Below are 21669 nucleotides of genomic sequence, written 5' to 3' on the forward strand. Positions count from 1 at the left end.
CTTCAACCAGCTGCCTTCAGTCCTTGACTCCTGTCTATCACTGTGCTCTGAGGTTTATCACTGGTTGTAGCCGCCTCACCCACCACTGTGAACTGTATGCAAAAGCTGGCATGCCTTCCCTGGACATAAGACGCTATACACACTGGTTGACTTTAGTTTATAAGGCTCTTCTTGGCTTGGTTCCCATGTATTTATGCACTTTTCTTCAGAGAACTAAAAGCCGTTATGCCCTGAGATCGAATGACATTCTGCATCTTACTGTTCCTCGTGTTCGAACTGAAATGGGTAAAAAAGCATTCAGCTTCTCTGCCCCCTCTGCTTGGAATGCCCTCCAATCTGAACTGAAAATGTCAGAACTTGTTTCACTGGAAGCTTTCCGCTCTATTTTAAAAAAACTTCAATGGAAATCGTTCGAACAGTGCCTATGTTCTTAACTTTTACTGTACCTACAACCTCTGCACTTTATTTCTCGCATCTTAAATTTTTTATATTTTCATGTTTCATCTTTTACTGGTTGTTTGTCTGTCCTGATTACCATGACGTGTGCTGCTGCCTTTCTTGGCCAGGTCACCCTTGTGAAAGAGGTCTTGATCTCAATGGGTTTTTTTTTTTATCTGGTTAAATAAAGGTTATAAATAAAAAAAAAATAGAGCGCTAGCGGCTGAAAGACAGACGAGTCGTCAGCGTCAGAGACTTTCAGGTTTATTTTAGTTTTATTTCAGTTTTATTTCAGTTTTCTTTCAACCTTCCACTGAATGTGATCTAGTCAGGTTGATAGATTGAAGTCAGGTAAACAGAGGAGGAAGAAGAAGACAAGATGTCTGCTGGAACATCAACGTCTCTCTGCATGACTTTACTGAGCGTCGTCCTGTCTGTCTCTGCTGGTGAGTTGAAACCAAAGCGTCTTTAGCTCTGACATGTTCAGGAGACAACGTAGAGTCTGACTGGATCTAGAAGATCTGATCAACCACATGTTCTACAGCAGCTCCAACATTAGTAGTCATCATTTACTACATCAACTTCCTCTCTGTTATTTCCTCTAATGCTCTTTAGTTGATCCTTCGTCTTGTCTTCCTGTTTACTGCTCACCGTCTGTTTTAACTGCTTAGAAAACATCATGTGTAAAATGATCCCATCATTCTGTGTTACATAGTTTTAGACAACTTCATTCCAAGTCATGACCAAGTGTGAAACTTCTTTTACTCCTGTATTTATGAAAATCAACCTCATTGACATGAAATGATGAGTTATTAGGGAGAACCACTGACTGGTACATGTCAGACATTAGTCAGGACCCTCAGGTCTAAACTGACTGATGTCATTGCTCAAAAAGAAGAGAACAAACAAGTAGAACTAGAAAAACTCCTTCTTTGAAGAACAGAGAGAATGTGTGTGTTGTGACCTGTAGCATTACTAAATATAACCAGGTCCAGCTGAGCCTGGAAGACAACAGGAGGGTTAAAGTAGCCCAGACAATCACAGCATGGTTCTCCATGGTGTAGGATAATGGTACCAGGATAGAAAAGTGGATGGTCACTGACCAGAGCCTGTATCTGTGTCTCTATATGTTGTGTGCAGACAAGTACTGTAGTATAAGTAGTAGGGGTAGGAAAAAAAATCGATTCTCCGATGGATTTCGATTCTGTCTTGAACGATTTTGTCTCGATTCAAATAAGTTCATAATCGGAATTTTAAAATTAAAATTTTTAATTAGTTCGCCTGCTGCAATATTCTGTGCGCCTGCTGCGGAGCTCAACAGAAAACTCTACTCTCTGGCCTGCTGATTCTCTGCTATACACGCATGTGCACTTAACACACGTGCGAGTTGTTTACATGCAAAAAAGTTTAAGCGGCGATAAAATGGCTGCAATGGCGAGCGCTAGACCAGAGCCCGTCTACGGAGAGCCTCGCCACTCTATTAAGACCCAGTGTAACGAACAGTTCAGAAGCCGGAAGTTCACTGAGAGTGGAACTTCTCCCCTTATTAGACATTCTCTGGCTCGACTCATACGACCTGCACCGGCTTCTTTAAAAGCTGCCGTATGGCAGCATTTTGGATTCTATGAGGTTGGAGGCAAGTTGGACAAGACTTACACCGTTTGTAAGGTCTGTGGAATTCAAATCAAATACTTAGGAAATACAATGAATTTGCGAAGACACATTTCACGATACCATCCAGAGTTGACAGAAAAAAAGGGGACCCATTCCTGATGCCAGCCATCTGTTTTTCTTTCTCTAATGATCAACACAATAGTAGGAAGTGATTTGCAAATTCTGAGTAGCAAACTCATATTTAAGAATCTGACCAAACTAAAATATGTGTATATATATCACAAAATTTAAAATCAGGCATGGAAATGTACATTAAAAAAAAAAAAAAATCGAGATTAATCGATAATCGTTTTAGAATCGAATCGTTGACCTCTGAATCGGAATCGAATCGAATCGTGAGGTGCCAAGAGATTCCCACCCCTAATAAGTAGCAGTGATACTAGCTGAGGATGCCCAGCTGATGTGAGTCAGTGATCCTGTCTCAGTTCCTCAGAGGAAGTCAGTCTGATGATGGAGGTCAGAGGACAGAGCAGCTCCATTTGCTGCATCATCAATCCTTGTTGGATCTTCTTCCATCAACTTATTGTTTTACTTGAATCCACCAGCTCATGATTTCTCTTGGTTCTATTCATTTAGTTTGTTCATTTGTTCATCCTCCTCTCAGCAAACATTCTGAAGCCTTCTCTATTGAACTGATTTATTGAAAGTGGTTTATTCACAAGTCTGATTAACTGAATCACCATCAAACATTCTGCTCTGTCTTGTTTCCTTCAGGACAGACAAACATCACAGCTGATCCTGGACAGACTGTCTCTCTACCATGTAATGCTCTGAACAATGATCCTGTCATAGTCGTAGAGTGGAGAAGAACTGACCTGGAGGAAGAAGAATATGTTCTTTTATATCGTAACGATCAGTTAGATCCAGCACCCCAGCATCCATCTTATCAGAACCGAGTGGATCTACAGGACAGACAGATGAAGGATGGAGACGTGTCTCTGATTCTGAACAATGTGACGATAGAGGACAGTGGAATATACGAGTGTAGTGTCATCCAGAATAAAATAAACCAGAAGAGGAGCATCATCAGACTGGATGTAGTTCCAGGTGAGTGAGTAGAGTTGAGTTTGTGTCTTTGTCTCTGATCAGAGTTGAAGCTGCTTCCTGGTTGTTGATGTGAGAGAGAAAGATCTCAGATCAGATGTTTGACTTTTAGAAAGATGTTGTTGATGAGACTTTCTAGAAAACAGCTGGTCTGAGTGATGTGATCAGAGTGCAGTAGATAATGTCTGACAGCAGTTTGTTCTTCACTCATCAGCTACCTCACACCTCACACCTGCTTCTGTTGCTTCTGTCACACAGATGGACACCAGGAGGACGAAGGAGTCAGGAACAGAGGACACAAGGACACACCTGTTGGTCTGATAGTTGGTCTGATAGTTGGTCTGTTGTTGGCGTAAACATCATTTGAATCCTGATCCATAGCAGCTTCCTCCTGAACAATCAGCTGATCCTCAGCAGCTTTAAATGTCTCAGATCAGTGTCCAGCTGAACTCTGAGTGTCCTGCTGCTGTTTGTTGAGGACAGACAGGAGTTAACAATGCTGGACATCCAGCAGACATGAGCAACCCACTGTAGCAGCTGACCTCCAACACTCAGCAAACAGCAGGACTGTATCCACAGAGGAAGGACTCAGTGGAAGCTCAAGTCTGTCCTCATCATCACCATCATCATCATCACAGTGTCAGTGTATTTGTTTCAACATTAGTCTCGTTCTAATGTGACTGTTCCGAAATGAACATTTCCTCATCAAACTGATTATCAGGTAGAGATCAGCTGTTACTGAGTATTTACACAACAAAGACACAATGGATGATGATTACTGGTGATTAATAGAAACCAGTAGAAACAGTGTCAAGGATCCATTGTCTGTGTCATGTTGATATGCTGCATGTATGGATTTCTGTGTTCTTATAGATGCTACATCATTAATGTCCTGCTTACATTTCTCTTTGTTAATGTATTCATTCTCGCCACTAGGGGGCAGAGTATTGTTTTTGTTTCATGCATTTTACCTTTAAAAAAGGAAGAAGGAGACAATCATGGAAGTTGATCGGTAATGAAGTCTGGTGCTTGTGATATGTTTCTGTTAAACAGTAATACAGCAGTGTTATGAAAGTGAGTCATGTGTCTGTGTGTGGTTAAGCTCCCTCCCTGCCTGTAGAGGAGGGGTCTCAAACTCAAATGATCTGGGGGCCACTGCTGGTTCTGTCATCTCAGTGGGGGGCCACTTCAGTGTTCGAGCATTAAAATGAAAGCACAAATATTACAGAAAATGTGGCCTATTTTCAAATATTGTATGATAATAATACAGAACTATTCCATTAACAGTGAGTGCACATGTTTTTTCTGTCATTCTTCAGTAACTAATGGAAGCCTTTCATAAACTGATATTTGTGTTTTGTTAGTTTATTATTAGTTTAGTGTTGTGGAGTGTAGTTTTAGGTGTTTTTTGCAGCTAGACGCCGTCTAGTCGGCGGATGAGGCCAGGTGGGCCCATCATGGCGGCCTCCAGTCTCTCTTCCTTATCCAGGAAGCATGGAGTTAGACTGGCTGCTGGTTCGCCCTGCACGGTGGAGGACGTAGCCCTGGCCGTGGTGGAGAGGATCGGCCATGGCTCGGTGAAGTCGGCTGCCCGAATGAACCGAGCCGTGGTCCTGTTCCTGGAGAAAGTGGAGCAGGTGAGGTTGCTGGTGGAGGAGGGGCTGACGGTGAACGGGCTGTTTGAAGCGGTGCAGCCGCTCACACAACCTGCAGCCCGGATCATCCTGTCCAACGTGCCCCCCTTCATCAGCGACGAATTCCTCCTCAGAGAGTTGTCCCGACACGGCAAAGTAGTGTCCCCCATCAGAAAGCTGCCCTCTGGATGTAAGTCTCCGCTGCTTCGCCATGTGGTGTCGCATCGGAGACAAGTCTACATGATATTAAACAACAAGGCGGAAGAGTTTAATTATCGTTTCATCGTGAAAGTGGATGAATACGATTATACTCTGTTTGCTACATCGGGGGAACTAAAATGCTTTGTCTGTGGCGAAGAGGGACACCTAGCCAGGGCTTGTCCGAGTCGGACCGGTACCGGCTCCGAGACGGAGGAGCTCCGGGGATGTGGGGCGAACCAGCGGATCGGATGGGGAAGAGTTAACTGGAAAACAAGGAGATGGAGCTGCAGAGATGGAGCCAGGGCAGGTAAGGGAGACAGGGGAGGTGAAAGAAAAAGAAAATGCAGATCTAGAGGGGATGATGGAGGATGAGTGTGGGTGTGAAACACTGGGTGGTGTGACTGTGATGGCTGGTGAAGGGTGTGTGGGTGTGGATGAGGCATCAGGCTGGACACCTGTTGCCTCACAGAGGAGAATGAAACGCAAAAACGTAGTGCAGGTGGAGGGAGGGAGGAAGGCTGGCCGACTGGAGGTGGAAGCAGCTGCTGGAGACAGCAGCGACTTTGAAGCCATGTCGGACAGCAGTGAACTCTCTCTCCCTCTCACACAGACAAACCTTTCCAAAGTAAAAAAAAGTCAAGACAGTGATTTGTACCCAGCTGAAATGATAAAAACTTTCCTCCAGAAAACTAAAGGTGTAAAGAAACTTAACTTTGATCTGCATTTTTCTGACAAGCTGAACTTTTATCTGTCCGCAAAACACGTGATAAAGCACAGAGCTTCATCAGATCTAACTGACCAGGAGATTTTTAGACTCAAGAAACATCTGAGTAATGTTAGAAAACAAATTAACCTGTAAATATGATGAAGTCTGTGCTTTTATTTATTAACGTTTGTGTTTTTATTTCTTTTATTTTTGGTATGGATGTTTTTAAGATAGGAACGCTGAACATTAACGGAGCAAGAGACATGAGGAAAAGGGCACTGGTGTTGGACACAGCCAGGACTAAAAGGATTGATGTTTTATTTTTGCAAGAGGTTCATAGTGACCAGAGGAATGAGGGGGACTGGGACAAAGAGTGGGAGGGACAGGTGGTTTTAAGCCACAACACCACGCTGAGTGGTGGGGTAGGTATCCTCCTCTCCAGGAGGTTTACTCCATCCTCTCTGGAGGTCGAGCAGGTGGTGGAGGGGAGGTGCCTCCTAGTGAAAGCTAAATTTGACCCTTTTACTCTGGTTTTTATTAATATTTATGCGCCTAATAATGGAGCGGAGAGGAGGAGCTTTTTAGAACTTATAAATACAAGACTGAACTGCTGCAATATGGAGGACTATGTGATTTTAGGGGGGGATTTTAATTGCACGGAAAATAATTTTTAGACAGAAACCATGCAGAGCCACATCCAGCTTCCCAGCACGCTCTGAAGCGACTGGTCTACTCCCACGCCTGGTGGATGTGTGGAGGAGGATGCATGCAGACTGTCGTCAGTACACCTGGTCCCACCTAACAGAAGATAGGATCTCATTTGCCAGGCTAGACAGGTTTTATTGTTTTAAGCATTATTTTAATGTTTTTAAGGATTGTCGTATTGTACCCTCTGGTTTTAGTGATCATGCTTTAGTTTTATGTGATATATACTTTAAAAATGTTATACCGAGGAGTGCATACTGGCATTTTAACTCTGTTTTGGTTTTAGATAAAGGGTTTAAAGAGATTTTTAGTCATTTTTGGCTTATTTTTAGTGAGAGAAAAAACAAGTTTACTAGCCTTAGACAGTGGTGGGACCATGGGAAAGTGCAAATAAAACTTCTTTGTCAACAGTACACTCTCAATGTCACTCAGTACACGCATAGATCAATCAAAGACCTGGAGAGTGAAATAGTGGAGTTAGAAGCACTTGGCTACTCCACAGGAAATCGAGGACATATTGAAGTCCTCAACTCCAAAAAGATGGCCCTTGCCATTGGTGGGGCATTGGTCCGGTCCCGGGTTCAGAATATCAACGAGATGGATGCTCCCTCTGGTTTCTTCTTCGGCCTGGAGAAGAAACGTGGCCAAAGTAGACAAATCCACGCACTAATGTCAGAGACGGGCCAGGAGCTTACGGACCCAGCCCAAATCAGGAGGAGAGCGGTGGCCTTCTTCTCTGCCCTCTACTCTGCGGAGTATGAGGAGAACAAGGAACTGGAGGAGGAGTTCTGCAGGGAACTTCCTCAGGTGTCGGCTGACACCAACACCCAGCTGAGCCGACCGCTCCAGCTGGAGGAGCTCACGGCCGCCCTGCAAGGCATGCAAGGAAGGAAGTCTCCTGGCATTGACGGTTTAACAGTAGAGTATAGGAGTACTGGGACATTCTGGGTCCGGACCTGCTCCTGGTCCTAAATGAGAGCTTGGCTGTTGGTTCCCTCCCTCTGTCCTGCCGCAGAGCCGTCCTGGCTCTGCTACAGAAGAAAGGAAACCTGCAGGAGGTGAAGAACTGGCGGCCTTTGTCTCTGCTGTGCGTGGACTACAAGATCCTGTCCAAGACTTTGGCCTCCAGGCTGAGAGGGGCCATGGAGCAGGTCATCCACCGGGATCAGACCTACTGCGTGCCTGGCAGGTCCATGGTAGACAACGTCTACCTGGTTGGTGACGTTTTGGAGCTCTCCAGCTCATTGGACAGTGGCACTGGTCTGATTTCACTGGACCAGGAAAAGGCTTTTGACCGGGTTGAACACAGCTTCCTCTGGAACGTGATGAGGAGGTTTGGGTTCAGCTCCGGTTTCATCGCCATGATCCGTGTGTTGTACAGTGACATTGAGAGTCTACTGAAGTTTAACGGCAGTCTGTGTGCTCCTTTCAGGGTGCAGAGGGGCGTCCGGCAGGGCAGTGCCTTGTCCGGGATGCTTTATGCACTCTCCCTAGAACCTCTCTGTGGAGGGGGCGTGGTGCATCAGCTGCAGGAGAGAGGTGTGGAGAGGGCTCATGAGAGCAGCACCAGGTGAGTGTGATTGGCACACCTGCATCCTGTTAGACTAATCACTCTCTCCTTTTAAACACAGTAGCGTGCTGGACCTGGAAAAGAGAAGACACGATACAGAGTCCCGCACACGGCTGTTGGCAGCTGTGAGGACCGCATCCCTGAAAAGGACTGTGAATGTATTGGATGTCAAATAAAGAATGCAAACCGTCATTGCTCTCTGGTGTGATTATCTGTTGAAAGAACCCACTGGAGAACGCCACACTCTCCTCTCTAGGATATGTTTTAGTATTAATGGACTGATTTTACCCACTTTTAACAGCAGCATTGTTTTATCTGCGTATGCAGATGATGTCATTGTTTTAGTAAAAACACAAAACAATGTTAACATTTTAAACATTTTGACAGATAAATATAAAACCTTGTCCTCAGCAAATGTAAATTGGAGCAAAAGCGAAGCCTTTGCCTTTGAGTATTGGCACAGTGGGCTCCCAGCCCTCCCCCAGAATCTGGCCTGGAAGACTCAGGGATTAAAATACCTTGGTGTCTTCCTGGGCAACAAGGCCATGGAGAACAAAAACTGGGATGGGATTGAGGACAAGGTTGTGGGTAGAATTAAAAGATGGAAGTGGCTACTGCCTCAGATGTCGTATAGAGGCAGAGTCCTGGTTTTAAATAATTTAATAGCATCGCTCCTGTGGCACAAACTATCCTGTCTAGATCCTCCCACAGATTTGCTAATGAAAATTCAAGAAAAAATAGTCAATTTCTTTTGGGATGGACGACACTGGATGCCACAGGGGGTGTTGTTTTTACCAAGAGAGGAGGGGGGGCAGGGCCTCATCCACCTGGCCAGCAGGACTGCAGCTTTTAGGCTGCAGTTCCTGCAGAAGTTCTTAGCTGGTCCGTCAGACCTGGTGTGGAGAGGTGTGGCCAGTCATATCTTCAGAGAGGTGAGTCATCTGGGACTGGATACTGCTCTGATTTTAACCGATTTTAATTCCTTAAATTTAAGTGGGGGGCCTCCTTTTTATAAAAGTGTTTTTAAAGTATTGTCTCTTTTTAAAAGCAGCAGAGAAACAAGCTCCAACTCTCTGTTCTGGCTTTTAAAAGAACCTATGGTCCATGGAGGGAGGCTGGCCGTGTCCAGTGGAGCCACGCCTGGACTCACGGCTGCTCTGCTTCGGGCCGGAGTCCTGGACCTGGAGCGTCTGGTCCACTTAGCGGGACCAGACCTATCGAACATCCAAGCCGTGAGGTGTGTCCTGGGTCTCCGGTCCAGCAGAATGATACAGAGGCTGACAAAACTCTGGAGCGACAAGCTGACGGTGAGAGAGAAGACGCTCCTCACCCAGTTTGGATCGGGAGCAGAGCCAGACCCAACAGACCCATTCCCGGGGGTGTGGATAAGCCCCCGGTCTGATCAAGTACCACTGAAGAGAGGGAACACGGTAAACTTGAACAACGTGGACAAAAAGCTCCTGTACAACATGTGTGTAAAAGCCCTAAACGAGAGAACCCTGAGCTCCAGGCCAATCTGTGCCTGGGCGAACAGATTCAGAGGTGCTACGCCAGGTTGGAGGACGCTGTACAGTAAACCCTTGAAGAAGAAAACCGGAGACCTACAGTGGCGAATCCTCTATGGAGCCATCGCATCGAACTCTTTTATTTCAATCATCAATCCCTCTGTGTCCAACCAGTGCCCTTTCTGTGGTTTAAGGGAAAACAACGTTTCACATTTTTAATGAATGTCAAAGGCTCACAGCGTTTTTTATTCTTTTAATGGAGGTTTTTGTTTTATTTAATGTAGTTTTTACTTCCACCCTATTTATTTATGGAGCAAGCCAGAAGAAGAAAGACAAGAGTATGTGGCAGCTTTTAAACTTCATCATTGGTGAAGCAAAGATGGCCATTTATATATATCAAGAAAAAATAAAATAGAAGGCCTGTCAAATAATGATGCAGCCTCAGTGTGGCGCTGTAACCTGCGCTGCAGACTGAGGCTAGAGTTTAACTTTTATAGATCAATGAAAGACCTAAAAAGCTTCAGAGATGTGTGGTGTCACAAGAATATCTTGTGTACTTGCTCAAATTACAAATTATTTTTTAGAAATATACTGAGAGATTAAGCGCTTTTTCTTTATTTATTTTGTTGGTTGTTTATTTATTTATTTATTTATTCATACATATTTCCTATGTACAAAATAATATAAAGAAGAATCATCTCAGTTTGTGAATATTTTTGTCAAACATCTGAATAAACGGTGGTTGTAAAAATCAAAAAATCTTCTTCTTCTTCTTCTTCTTCAGTCTCCAGTAGAACATCTGGGTTCTGCTGGGTTCTTCCTGTTCTAATGTTTCTCTTCATATAATTAAAGGTGATATTCAGAGCAGTTGATTGACAGAGAGTCAGATGTCAGTGATGAGCAGCTTCAGTTCAGCTCTTTCTAAAGCTCTGAATGTCACTGAGTCTTTATTGATAATGATGCTTGTGTAGTTTTCTGAGCTGAATGTAGAAGCTGCTCCATCACAAACTGTCTGACCTGTTGAAGCAGTTGAAGCAGCTCTAATCTGATCTGGAATCAGTCCAACAAAGCTCAGGGAGCAGGAGTGGAGTCTGAACCAACCTCCTACATTCACTCTGACTTTGGATTGACAACTTTGAACTATAACTTGTGTGCCTTATCATTTGGTTTACCTGTTTGTATATGTGTTGCTGCTGTCTGCCTATATATCAATAAACATTATATATTGTATATTACACTTTAATGATTGTATTGTTCCTTTTATTGTCTTCATTTATGTCTCAGGGAGGGATAAAGGTAATTGTTATTTAACCATCTATACGATGACAAGATGTTCTTCTAATAGTCACACCTGTGTCTTAGTTGACATGCTGGATGTCTGTCTGTCAGCTTCTTTCTATTGATCTCTGTTGCTTGTGTTCTTTTAACTAAAGTTGTTTTTATCTCAGGAACTGCTTTCTATCTACGTGTTGCTCTAATGATGTTTAATCCTCAATAACAACAATAAAAGTCTTTCAGCTGAAACTGTGGATTCATGTTTTAGTTTCTTTCAGTTTCAGCTGGATGTAGAAAAGAAGAGGAGGATCAGGGACTTAGTTTGATGAGAAGAAGATGAGGATGATTTTCATGTCAGTGAAGACATCAACTAGCTGTCTGACTTGTGTTCCTCCTGCTGTGTTCATCTGTGGATCAGAGATTGTATTCCTAAAGACTCTTATCTCTAAGAGTTGCTCCTAGTGGCCAAATTCTAAGAAAATGCTTAGAATCATGACATTTTCTAAGAATTTCCTCTCAAATTTAGGAGTAGCTCCTAGTAAAGATAAAAGATATTCCTAAAGAATCTTAGCTCTTCAGAGAGCTCCTAAGGTGACTGAAGCAGAGGAGAAAATGTCTGAAAGAAGAGGAGGAGAGATATTCTCCAAACACTGAATGACAATCAAGCTGGTTACAGTCAAATGAAAGTCATCACATCACTGAGGTATTTAGAACAGAACAATGCAGCACTGATGAAGCTGGAGACAAATGTACGTCTGAAACACTTTGATTCTCATTGATCAGTTGATCCAGAACAAACACTGTTCCTCTGTCCAGCTGGGTTTCCTGCTTCATTTCTGTTCAGTTTGTGTTAGATGTGAACACCAACCATCTCTGCTTCTTCTAGGCCGGTTAGCAATCACAGAAACTGACAGAAGCTGAGACACTTTACCCTGGTTTATACCAGATGATGAACCATGAGCAGCATGGTGAATGAATGAAGCAGATAAACAGAACTATCAGCATGTGAACACTGGAGACCTGTCCAGGGTGGACCCCCCCTCTAGACCAATGACAGCTGGGATAGACTGGAGACCTGTCCAGGGTGGACCCCCCCTCTAGACCAATGACAGCTGGGATAGACTGGAGACCTGTCCAGGGTGGACCCCCCCCCCTAGACCAATGACAGCTGGGATAGACTGGAGACCTGTCCAGGGTGGACCCCCCCCCCCCCCCCCCCCCCCCCTCTAGACCAATGACAGCTGGGACAGGCTCCAGACCCCCATGACCCGTCACAGGACAAGTGGTTACAGGAGATGAATGAATGAATGTTTCTGGTGTGCAATGATGTAGAGTAGTAGAATGAAGTTCATCATGGTAAGAAGATACAGTCATTAATGATCTATTGGTTTACTGACTGTCACAGTTCAGTCACAGGACTCTCAGTATTTTTCTGCCCCATTCAGCCTGCCAGCCACGCCCACCTCGTCAGTCTATTCTACTCACCTGTGCATATAGGCACCAGCTCCACAGTCACTCCTTTGCCAGATTGTTCTTGTTCAGATTGCCATACAAGACTTTCCAGTGTTCTCCTGCCTGACTTACCGGCACCAGCCTCGCCCGTCCCTGATTCTTCTGCTTCGTCTGCCTCCTGGCAATCGTCTCAGCCTTCTGTCTCTGACCAAAATTTCGGCCTCCGCTCTTCAGATCCCTGTTTGCTTGTTTCTGACTGATTGCCTGGTTACATTGTTCCTGCTGCCTGCTCCTCATTGGATTATCTGCCTGTCATATCATCTCTCTGGTACTGCACCCCTGCCTGCCTTGACAAGCCGCCTGCTATTGTGTTTGTTGTACTGTTTGCCAGAGCTTCAGGAAACATTTAAACTCTCTCCATTGGTTCTGAGTCTTTTTGTGCTGTAATTGGGTTCATACACCACCTGTTACAGTTTGGCCAGACATGGACCCAACAACACGACCGTCACCACTGAATCGGTTCTAGAACATTGAGAATGTGCTTATGTAACACGAGCAGCGCATGGAGGAGGCTGCTGCTTACACCAGACGGGCTGAAGAGGCAAACGCCAACGCCTTCGCAGCCCTTTCCGCCCAGTTACAAGAACTGATTTCCACTCGTGCTCCTTCAGCTCCAGTTCCCACACCGGAACCTCCTGCTCCAGCTCTGCCACAGCCCAGGATGATTTCCGAGCCACGAGTGTGAGAGATATGATGGGATTCCTGAGCTCTGCAGTCCATTCCTCACCTCCTGCTCCTTACTCTTCAGCCTACAGTCAAACACGTTAGCCACCGAGGCAGCCAGTGGCGTATGTTATTAGCAGCCTGACCGGCAGAGCCCTCATCTGGGGAACAGCAGAATGGGAGAGGTGGACTCCTGCCTGCACATCATTTCAGGCCTTCTGTGAGGAGCTATGCAAGGTCTTCGGGCCAAGGAATCCAGTCTGTGGCCGACTTCTCCATCGACTGACAGAGCGACTGGAACACTGCGTGACGCTTTCTTGCACGGTCTGGCAGACTACGTCAAAGATGCACTGGTTTCCTATCCCCTACCTTCCACACTTGATGGATTTATTGAGCTCACCACCCGGCTGGACCTTCGCATCCGGGACCGGAGAAGAGAGAGGAAACAGAACATCCCTGGTCATCTTGACTCAGCCCGCTGGCCAGATCCCTCAGCTGCTTCGGGCTCCTCTTCTCCTGTTAAGGACAATTGTATTGAGCCTGAGCCCATGCAGTTGGGTCGCACCAAGCTTTCACCTGAAGAGCAAGAGTGCCACTGCAAGGGAGTCTTTGTATGTACTGTGGTCAAGCTGGACATTTTGTCTCTCTCCTGGTAAGTCACACAGCAGCAAAGTCTTCCTCCTCGAGCTTATGCCCCCTGTTCCAAGTCAAGCTCCTCCTTCCTGGTGGTGCACACACCCTACCCACTTTCATAGACTCGGGTGCAGATGCCAACATTATGGCTGAGAGCTTGGCCATGCAACTGGGAATAGAGAGGACTCCGCTTGATTCCTCAATACCTCCCAAAGCCCTTGATGGCCATCTTCTGGGGACTGTCACTCACCAGACTTCTCCTGTCCACATGCTGCTTTCTGGTAACCACCACGAGACCATCCGGTTTCACCTCCTGTCATCTTCCGACATTCCTCTGATCCTGGGCTACCCTTGGCTCCGTTGACACAGCCACCACATTGACTGGGCCTCAGGGGCCAACCTCGGTTGGAGTAACTCCTGTCACCAGGTCTGCCTTAAAGAAGCCTCCATACCCTAGCAGTCTACGCACCCCAGTTCTTGTCCTGACTTGTCCAGAGTCCCTGCAGAGGACCATGACTTCCAGGAGGTCTTCAGTTAGGCTAAGGCAACTTCATTATCTCATCGCCCGTATGACTGCTCCATAGACCTGATGTCTAGCACTTCACCTCGCAAGGGCCCTCTGTACTCCCTGTCTGGTCCTGAAAGGGAGGCAATGGAAACTTACATAAATGACTCTCTGGTATTATCCATCCTTCATTGTCTCCTCCTGGGGCAGGATTGTTCTTTGTGGAGAAGAAAGACAAGACTCTGCACCCCTGCATTGATTACCAGGGACTCAATGAGATCACCATAAAGAACCGGTACCCTCTTCCCCTCATCTCCTCAGCCTTTGAATTACTTCAAGAGGCCATGATCTTCACTAAGCTCGACCTCCGTAATGCCTACCACCTTGTCTGCATCAGAGAGGGGGATGAATGCAAAACTGCTTTCAGCACACCCACCGGACATTATGAATATTTGGTCATGCCAGTCGGCCTCACCAATGCCCCAGCAGTCTTCCAGGCCTTGGTCAACGACATCCTCAGGGACATAATAAACAAGCATGTTTTTGTCTATTTATACGACATCCTTATTTTTCCATATATAAGTCCCTAGAAGAACGTATCCACCATGTCCAGACTGTCCTCCAACGCCTTCTGGAGAACTCCCTTTTTGTCAAAGCGTGAGTTCCACATACAGTCCGTGTCATTCCTGGATTACATTGTGGCCCAGGGTTGCCTGGAGATGGATCCTGCCAAGGTGGTCGCAGTTAAGTCTTGGCCAGTCCCTGAAACCCGTAAGCAGTTGCAGCGTTTCCTGGGCTTTGCCAATTTGTTGGAAAGAATGATTAATTAATTTATCAGAAAGTGGCTTGGTGTCCCACGCTGCTTAAGCGGCACAGTCTTGTATGGGAAAGGCATTCTGGAACTCCCAGTTACCAGACTAACAGAGGAGTTTAAGTGTGCTAAAGTTAGACTGGAAATGACTCTTACTCAGTCGAAGGATCCAGTGGTTAGGAGTGTAGCGCCTACTATTAAGACAGGGAGGAAGTGGAACCCAAAAGAGGCAGTACAGCAAGCACAGGCAGCTCTTAAGCATAGGGATATCATAGGCCATGTACAGCAAGGGCGTGGAGGCCTAGGGCTGTGTGCAGGGAAACCTCTGTGGAGCAAGGCATCAGCAGTGGAAAGGAGAAAGATGGTAGTGGAAGAGGTACAGAAGCAAGAGGAAGCAGTTAGATGCTCGAAGGCAGTGTCGCAGGCTAAGCAGGGTCAGGGTCAAAGGAAGGTGAAGTGGAGAGAGCTTTGGAGCATGGAGGCTAGCAGGATTAGATTTATGTTAGGGGCTACTTATGATGTGCTGCCAACTCCCCAGAACCTAAACCAGTGGGTAGGTGAGGATAATGCCTGTCCACTGTGCACTTGTGTATGCATGCTTAGACATATTCTGACAGGTTGTAAGGTTAGTCTTTCCCAAGGACGTTATACCTGGCGTCACAACCAGGTACTGAAATGTTTAGCAGCTGCAATTGAGGAAAAACGGGTGAATTTAAATTCCATGGTCGTTAACAGAGAGAGCAGATGCATTACGTTTGTACGGGAGGGAGAAAAGGCTAGACTATCAGGCATCAGGCATAACACGGGACAGCTAAGAGTAGGAGGAGCCTGGCAGATGAGGGCGGACTTAAATGAACAGCTGGTTATTCCAGCCAAGATAGCTAGTACCCGACTACGGCCAGATCTGCTGTTGTGGTCTGAGCCAGAGAAAGTAGTCTATTTCATAGAGCTGACTGTCCCGTGGGAAGATAGAGTTGAGGAGGCTAACGAGCGTAAGAGAGCTAAGTATGCAGCAGAGTTAGCAGCAGATGCAGAGCAGAATGGATGGAAGACTCGTGACCCCCCCCCCCCCCCAACATCGGTAAGGTCCCTCACCATAGGACACCTGCTGCTGGCCCTTCCACTGGACCTGACCGATGGGAGAACTCCTTGTCTGAGGAGGAGACAGTCTCCTCTGATGGCAAGGACCTGCCTGTAGTGAACTCACCTTCCTCACGGACCGAGGACAGGGAGTTCTCAGTTTCTCAGGAATTCTAATCAGAAATCACAAATCAGGGTACCAGAAAAAGAAATAGCATGAAGAACACAAACCAGATGTAGCCTAATGTTTATAGGTGTTTGAGCACAAGTAGCCCAAATGCATCAATTCAGGTGGTGAATGAAATAACGGACAGTTTTTTAAATAATATTGCACTGCCTCAAGTGGCCCTTACGTGCTCAGACATGAATTGTAAGGACATGCAACATGCTGAAAACCTCTGTGCCATGTATGATGATATTGTGAAATGTCTAAATGCTTCTAGTGAACCTGTTTGTAAAAGTAAGTGTAAGGTACCCAGCGTTAGGCCTGGGTGGAATGAGTTTGTGGCTGAGCAGTACGCTGAGGCAAGAGAGGCCTCAGGAGAGGAAAGTAACTGTACCATATGCAAAGTGACAACGCCTAGTTTGAAGTATAAAATATCTTGTAAGACCTAAACTGCCCAGAGAGGGTCCTCGGAGCATTCACAGCCTGTGTTGTTCTGTGTATGATTCTCCCCCCCTTCGCGAACAGTATACCTTTGTTTGATGTAATAAAACTCACAAAGACAAAACCTTTGACTTGAGATCTTTTTATTCAAAGTAAATAAGAAAATCCATGACAGTAGGCCCGGTATGGGGCATTGCTGGATATGAAAAAACGCACAAATGCTAAATTTAAGTACGCACTTCGTTTTATTAAGAAAAATTAAAACACAATGAGAGCAGACTCGCTTGCCAGAAAGCTACAGAACAATAACCCTACTGACTTCTGGAAAGAGGTTAAAGTAATGAATAACTATAAAACACCCCTACCATCTGACACTGAAGGTGTTAGTAGCCCAGAAAAAATAGCTGAGCTTTGGCGTGAGCACTATCGTAACTTTTTACAATCTCTCATGAACATGGTAATGTCTCAGCAGATATGTTAATTAGGGCAGCAGATATCTATGATGCCATTAATGTGTTGGATAACAACAAAGCCTGTGGTATGGACTGAACTACTAGAAATGTATGTTCTCACTAATGAAAATCAGTTTGGGTTCAAAAGAAAGCATGGAACTGATATGTGTATCTCTGCTCTTAAAGAGATTGTGTCCAGGTACACTAGCCTGAATTCATCTGTATTTCTATGTTTTATTGATGGATCAAAAGCATTTGACCGAATTAATCATGAAAAATTGTTTGTAAAACTGTTGGAAAGAGCTGCACCCAATTTTTTGGTGAGAATTTTAGTGTTTTGGTACGCTCATCAGACATTCCAGGTTAAATGGGACAATGTTGTATCTGCTCCAGTCTGTGTCAGTAACGGAGTGCGACAAGGAGGAATTTTGTCACATATTCTATTTAATGTTACATGGATGACTTATCAAATCAGTTAAATAGGCTAAATACAGGCTGTCTTGTGGGCAACACTATTGTTAATCATCTTATGTATGCAGATGACCTGGTCTTGCTCTGTCCATATAGTGCTGGGCTGCAGCAGATGCTGAAGGCGTGCTCCCAGTATAGTCTTGATCATGACGTAAAATATAATGCTAAGAAAAGCCATATAATGATAGTTAGAAGTGCTGAGGACAGGAAATCAATTTTTCCGACCTTTTATTTGTCAGACAGCCCTCTTGATGTGTGTGAAGAGGTTAAATACCTAGGTCATGTGATATCTGATGACTGGACAGATGACAAAGACCTCTACCGACAGCGCTGTAAAATTTATTCTCAAGCTAACATGCTTATAAGGAAGTTTTCTATGTGCTCTGACTCTGTGAAGTGCTCCCTGTTTAGAACCTACATAACACCACTATATACTGCTCAACTGTGGTCTAACTACAAGAAAAGGAGCATGCAGAGGCTTAGGGTAGCATACAATGATGCAATGAGGTTGCTGCTTCAGGTCCCTAGGTGGCATAGTGCCAGCCAATTATTTGTGTCCACTAGAGTGCCTCCCTGTGAGGCACTCTTAAGACAGTTGATGTTTAGCTTTATGTGCCGCCTGGACAAGTCAGAGAACCAAATAATTGAAGCCCTAGTCAGCCCTCTGAAAAGCTGTTACAGATTCACTTCTGGGTTAAGAAGGCATTGGTGCAATTGCCTGTATGTCATATAGGCTAATATGTGATTTCCTATGTATTTTGTATCTCCGTTTTATACTATTTATTATGTATGTGTATGATATGTATGATATGGATCTGTGTCTGCAATAAAAGCTTTGTTATAACCAGTCATCAATATAATCTGATCTGATTTTAGCTTAAAACACCATTTGTGCTTGTTTATTTATAAATAAATGCCACATTATTATTTTTTTTTTCTCGAGTGCCTCGTGCACTGGCATGGATAGGGGCCCACTGACATTAAGAGTGTACAGGGCCCAGAATTTGCTGCTATGCCCCTGCTAATCAGTCATGGCATCGTAGACAATCAGTATTCAGCTGTAACACCAGCACTTCACCAGTAGATGTCTCATTCTGTCTGTTTTCATATGGAACAATGACTGAGAATAGGTCTGGAGAGAGGAAGTGCAATTCAGGTCTAATGGAATTAGTGTTACTGGCAATAAAGACTGCTGAACATCCAACTATGTATGGAAGAGGAAGTGAGCCACTGTCATGAAGCATTTACATGCCTCCCAAGGAAACACCTCCCTCTACTGGCCAACAGCTAAAATACAGAGAAGAATGGTATTAGGTTCTGAAATGAACATTTCTGGTTAGTCATCAAACTGAGTTTTGATGAGTAAATTCTAATGATTCCCATTAAAGTTAAGTTTTCATTGAAGTGAGGCCTCATTTTTCAGCTTTTTCTACTGTGAATGAATTGAGAAATGTCTGGAGTTATTAAAGTGACTAACATTATAAACAAATTAACTCCTCTGGTACATGTCTGTAATTACAGTTCTAAATACTTTTATCACTTTCATCATCACATGATGAAAAAAGTAAATTATCAAGTCTTTCTCACACAGACGGAAAAAGCAGAGGCTGACACATGAGGAAGAGGGCGGGCTTTACTTGGTGTCACAGAGAAAAGATGAAAAAAGGTCAGACGAGTGAGAAGGACAATGAAGGAAACGTCTCTACAGCGTCTGCTCTGTAAGTCCACAATCTTTGACTGTTGATAACTGATCAAGGAGACATGAAAACTAGTCAGGATCAAGTCAGCATGAGGACGAGCTGCAGGTCTAAAGAGGAACTGGAATCATTTAAAGAGGAAACTGGTCAGAAAGGAACAGGTCAGCTTCAGTCAGTGATTCTATCAGTGGAACTGTCAAGTCAACACACACCTGTCTTTATGCTCTGAGCTACAAGTGGTGTGTTTGTTGAATATTCCTGCAGCACAGTCACTGTTCATAGTCAGGAGAACCATGAGGAAGCTTCAACTTCTGCTTTTAGATTCAAACTAGAGCGTTAAACTTCAAGACACAACATCAGAACAGAGTCAGTTCACTTCCATCAGAGTTCCAGCTGCAGTACTCTACTGATCATTATTATATAATAATAATAATACATTTTATTTAAAAGCGCTTTTCAAGATACTCAAAGACACTTTACATAAAAAGGACATCAAATTAGCAAAACAATGTGAAATATAACATAAAAACACAATAAACTGAGCTAAACATTAAAAGCAATTTTAAAAAGGTGTGTTTTTGTCAGAGATTTGAAGGTAGGAAGGTCGGTACAGTCGCGGATGTGTTTGGGGAGAGAGTTCCAGAGGGAGGGGGCAGCTGCAGAGAAGGCTCTGTCGCCCCAGGTTCGATGCTTGGTCTTGAGTGGTGGAGTAAGGAGGTTTGCGTCACATGATCGGAGGCTGCAGGATGGATTGTGGCGATGGAGCAGGTCAGTGAGATAGGAAGGGGCCTGGTTATGGAGGGCTTTGTGTGTGAGGAGGAGGATTTTGAACTGAATACGCTGTGGAACTGGGAGCCAGTGGAGTTTCTGGAGGACAGGAGTGATGTGATCACGGGAGCGGGTGTGGGTGAGCAGACGTGCAGCAGAATTTTGGATGTACTGAAGTTTATTTAAAGTTTTGGATGGTGTGCCATAGAGGATGCTGTTGCAGTAGTCAATTCTGGAAGTGATGAAGGCGTGAATGAGGGTTTCAGCAGCAGAGAAGGAGAGTGATGGACGGAGTCGGGCAATGTTCTTGAGGTGGAAGAAGGCAGATCTGGTGATTTGATTGATGTGATGATCAAAGGAGAGGTTACTGTCAAAGATGACTCCGAGGTTGCGGCTGTTGGGGGATGGAGACAAGGTGGAGTTGTCGATGGTGAGGCGGAAACTGTCTGTGGTGTTGAGGGATTTGGGGCCGATAATGATTAGGTCTGATTTGTCACAATTTAGTTTCAGGAAGTTGATCTGCATCCAGGATTTGATGTCAGCGAGGCAATTGGAGAGAGTGGAAAGAGTGGCGGGAGTGATGGAGTTGGTGGAGATATAAAGCTGGACGTCATCAGCATAACAGTGGAAATGGAGACCGTGGTGGTGAATGATGTTGCCAAGGGGGACCAGGTAAAGTATGAAGAGGAGAGGACCAAGCACCGAACCCTGGGGGACACCTTGGGACAGAGGAACAGTGGAGGAGGTGCAGTTGTTGATGTGGATGAATTGTTGTCGGTCTGAGAGGTATGATTTGAGCCAGGAGAGTGCAGTGCCAGTGATGCCGAGGGAGGACTCGAGGCGGGAGAGGAGAATGGTGTGATTTATGGTGTCGAAAGCTGCAGTGAGGTCCAGGAGGATGAGGATGGTGAGGTGGCCGGAGTCTGCGGAGAGGAGGATGTCATTGGTGACTTTCAGGAGGGCTGTTTCGGTGCTGTGTTGGGAACAGAAACCGGATTGAAATGGTTCGAACAGGTCATTTGAGCAGAGGTGGGCTTTGAGTTGTGTGGCGACAATACGCTCCAGTATTTTGGACAGAAAGGGGAGATTGGAGATGGGCCGGAAGTTCGACAAGATGTCAGGGTTGAGTCCAGGTTTTTTGAGGATGGGGGTGATAGCAGCCAGTTTGAGTGAACGGGGGACTGAGCCAGACCTGAGGGAGGAGTTGATGATTTCTGTGATGAGTGTGGAGATGGCTGGTAAAGAGTCCTTAATGAGGTGAGATGGGATGGGATCCAGAACACATGTAGAGGTTTTCATGCCTATCATAATTTTGGGCAGCTCCCCTGGTGACACGGGGGAGAACTGAGACAGAGGCTGAGAGGTGAGGAGGGGAGGAGCAGGTGAGGGAGTGGGAGTGCAGGCCGTGGGGGCAGGAGAGGAGGACAAGTTGTTGTAAATGGTGTCGATTTTTGTTTGGAAGAATGAGAGACAGGAGTTGCATTTGTCAGTGGTGAATAAGTTGGAGGTATTGTCGCTGGGCTTTAGGAGTTTATTTACTGTAGAAAACAGCCTTGGGGTTGGTGGAGCCAGAGTGAAAGTAGTAGGTGGATCGGGCAGTACTGAGAGCATCCTTGTACTGCTGAAGGTAATCTGTATAGGCTTGTAGATGGACAGTTAAACCGGTTTTCTTGTGAAGTCTTTCAAGCTGTCGTTTTTGTGATTTCATTTTGTGTAGT

The 21669-nt window shown here is 45.2% G+C and overlaps 1 protein-coding gene across 1 annotated transcript in view; it reads left to right on the forward strand.

Moving 5' to 3' along the window:
* Nucleotides 1-817: 817 nt before the first annotated feature.
* The window catches only part of LOC311492880 (uncharacterized protein), a gene marked incomplete at its 5' end in the record, with an annotated part of 263852 nt that continues 243000 nt past the window's right edge, over nt 818-21669 (forward strand). Inside the window, one exon of the mRNA XM_084551312.1 lies at nt 818-884. Coding sequence (XP_084407438.1) covers nt 818-884 — 67 coding nt within the window. The remainder of the gene's footprint in view (nt 885-21669) is intronic.

This window comes from Chelon labrosus (genome assembly GCF_963514085.1).
Source record: "Chelon labrosus genome assembly, chromosome: 1".
Lineage (NCBI taxonomy): Eukaryota > Metazoa > Chordata > Actinopteri > Mugiliformes > Mugilidae > Chelon > Chelon labrosus.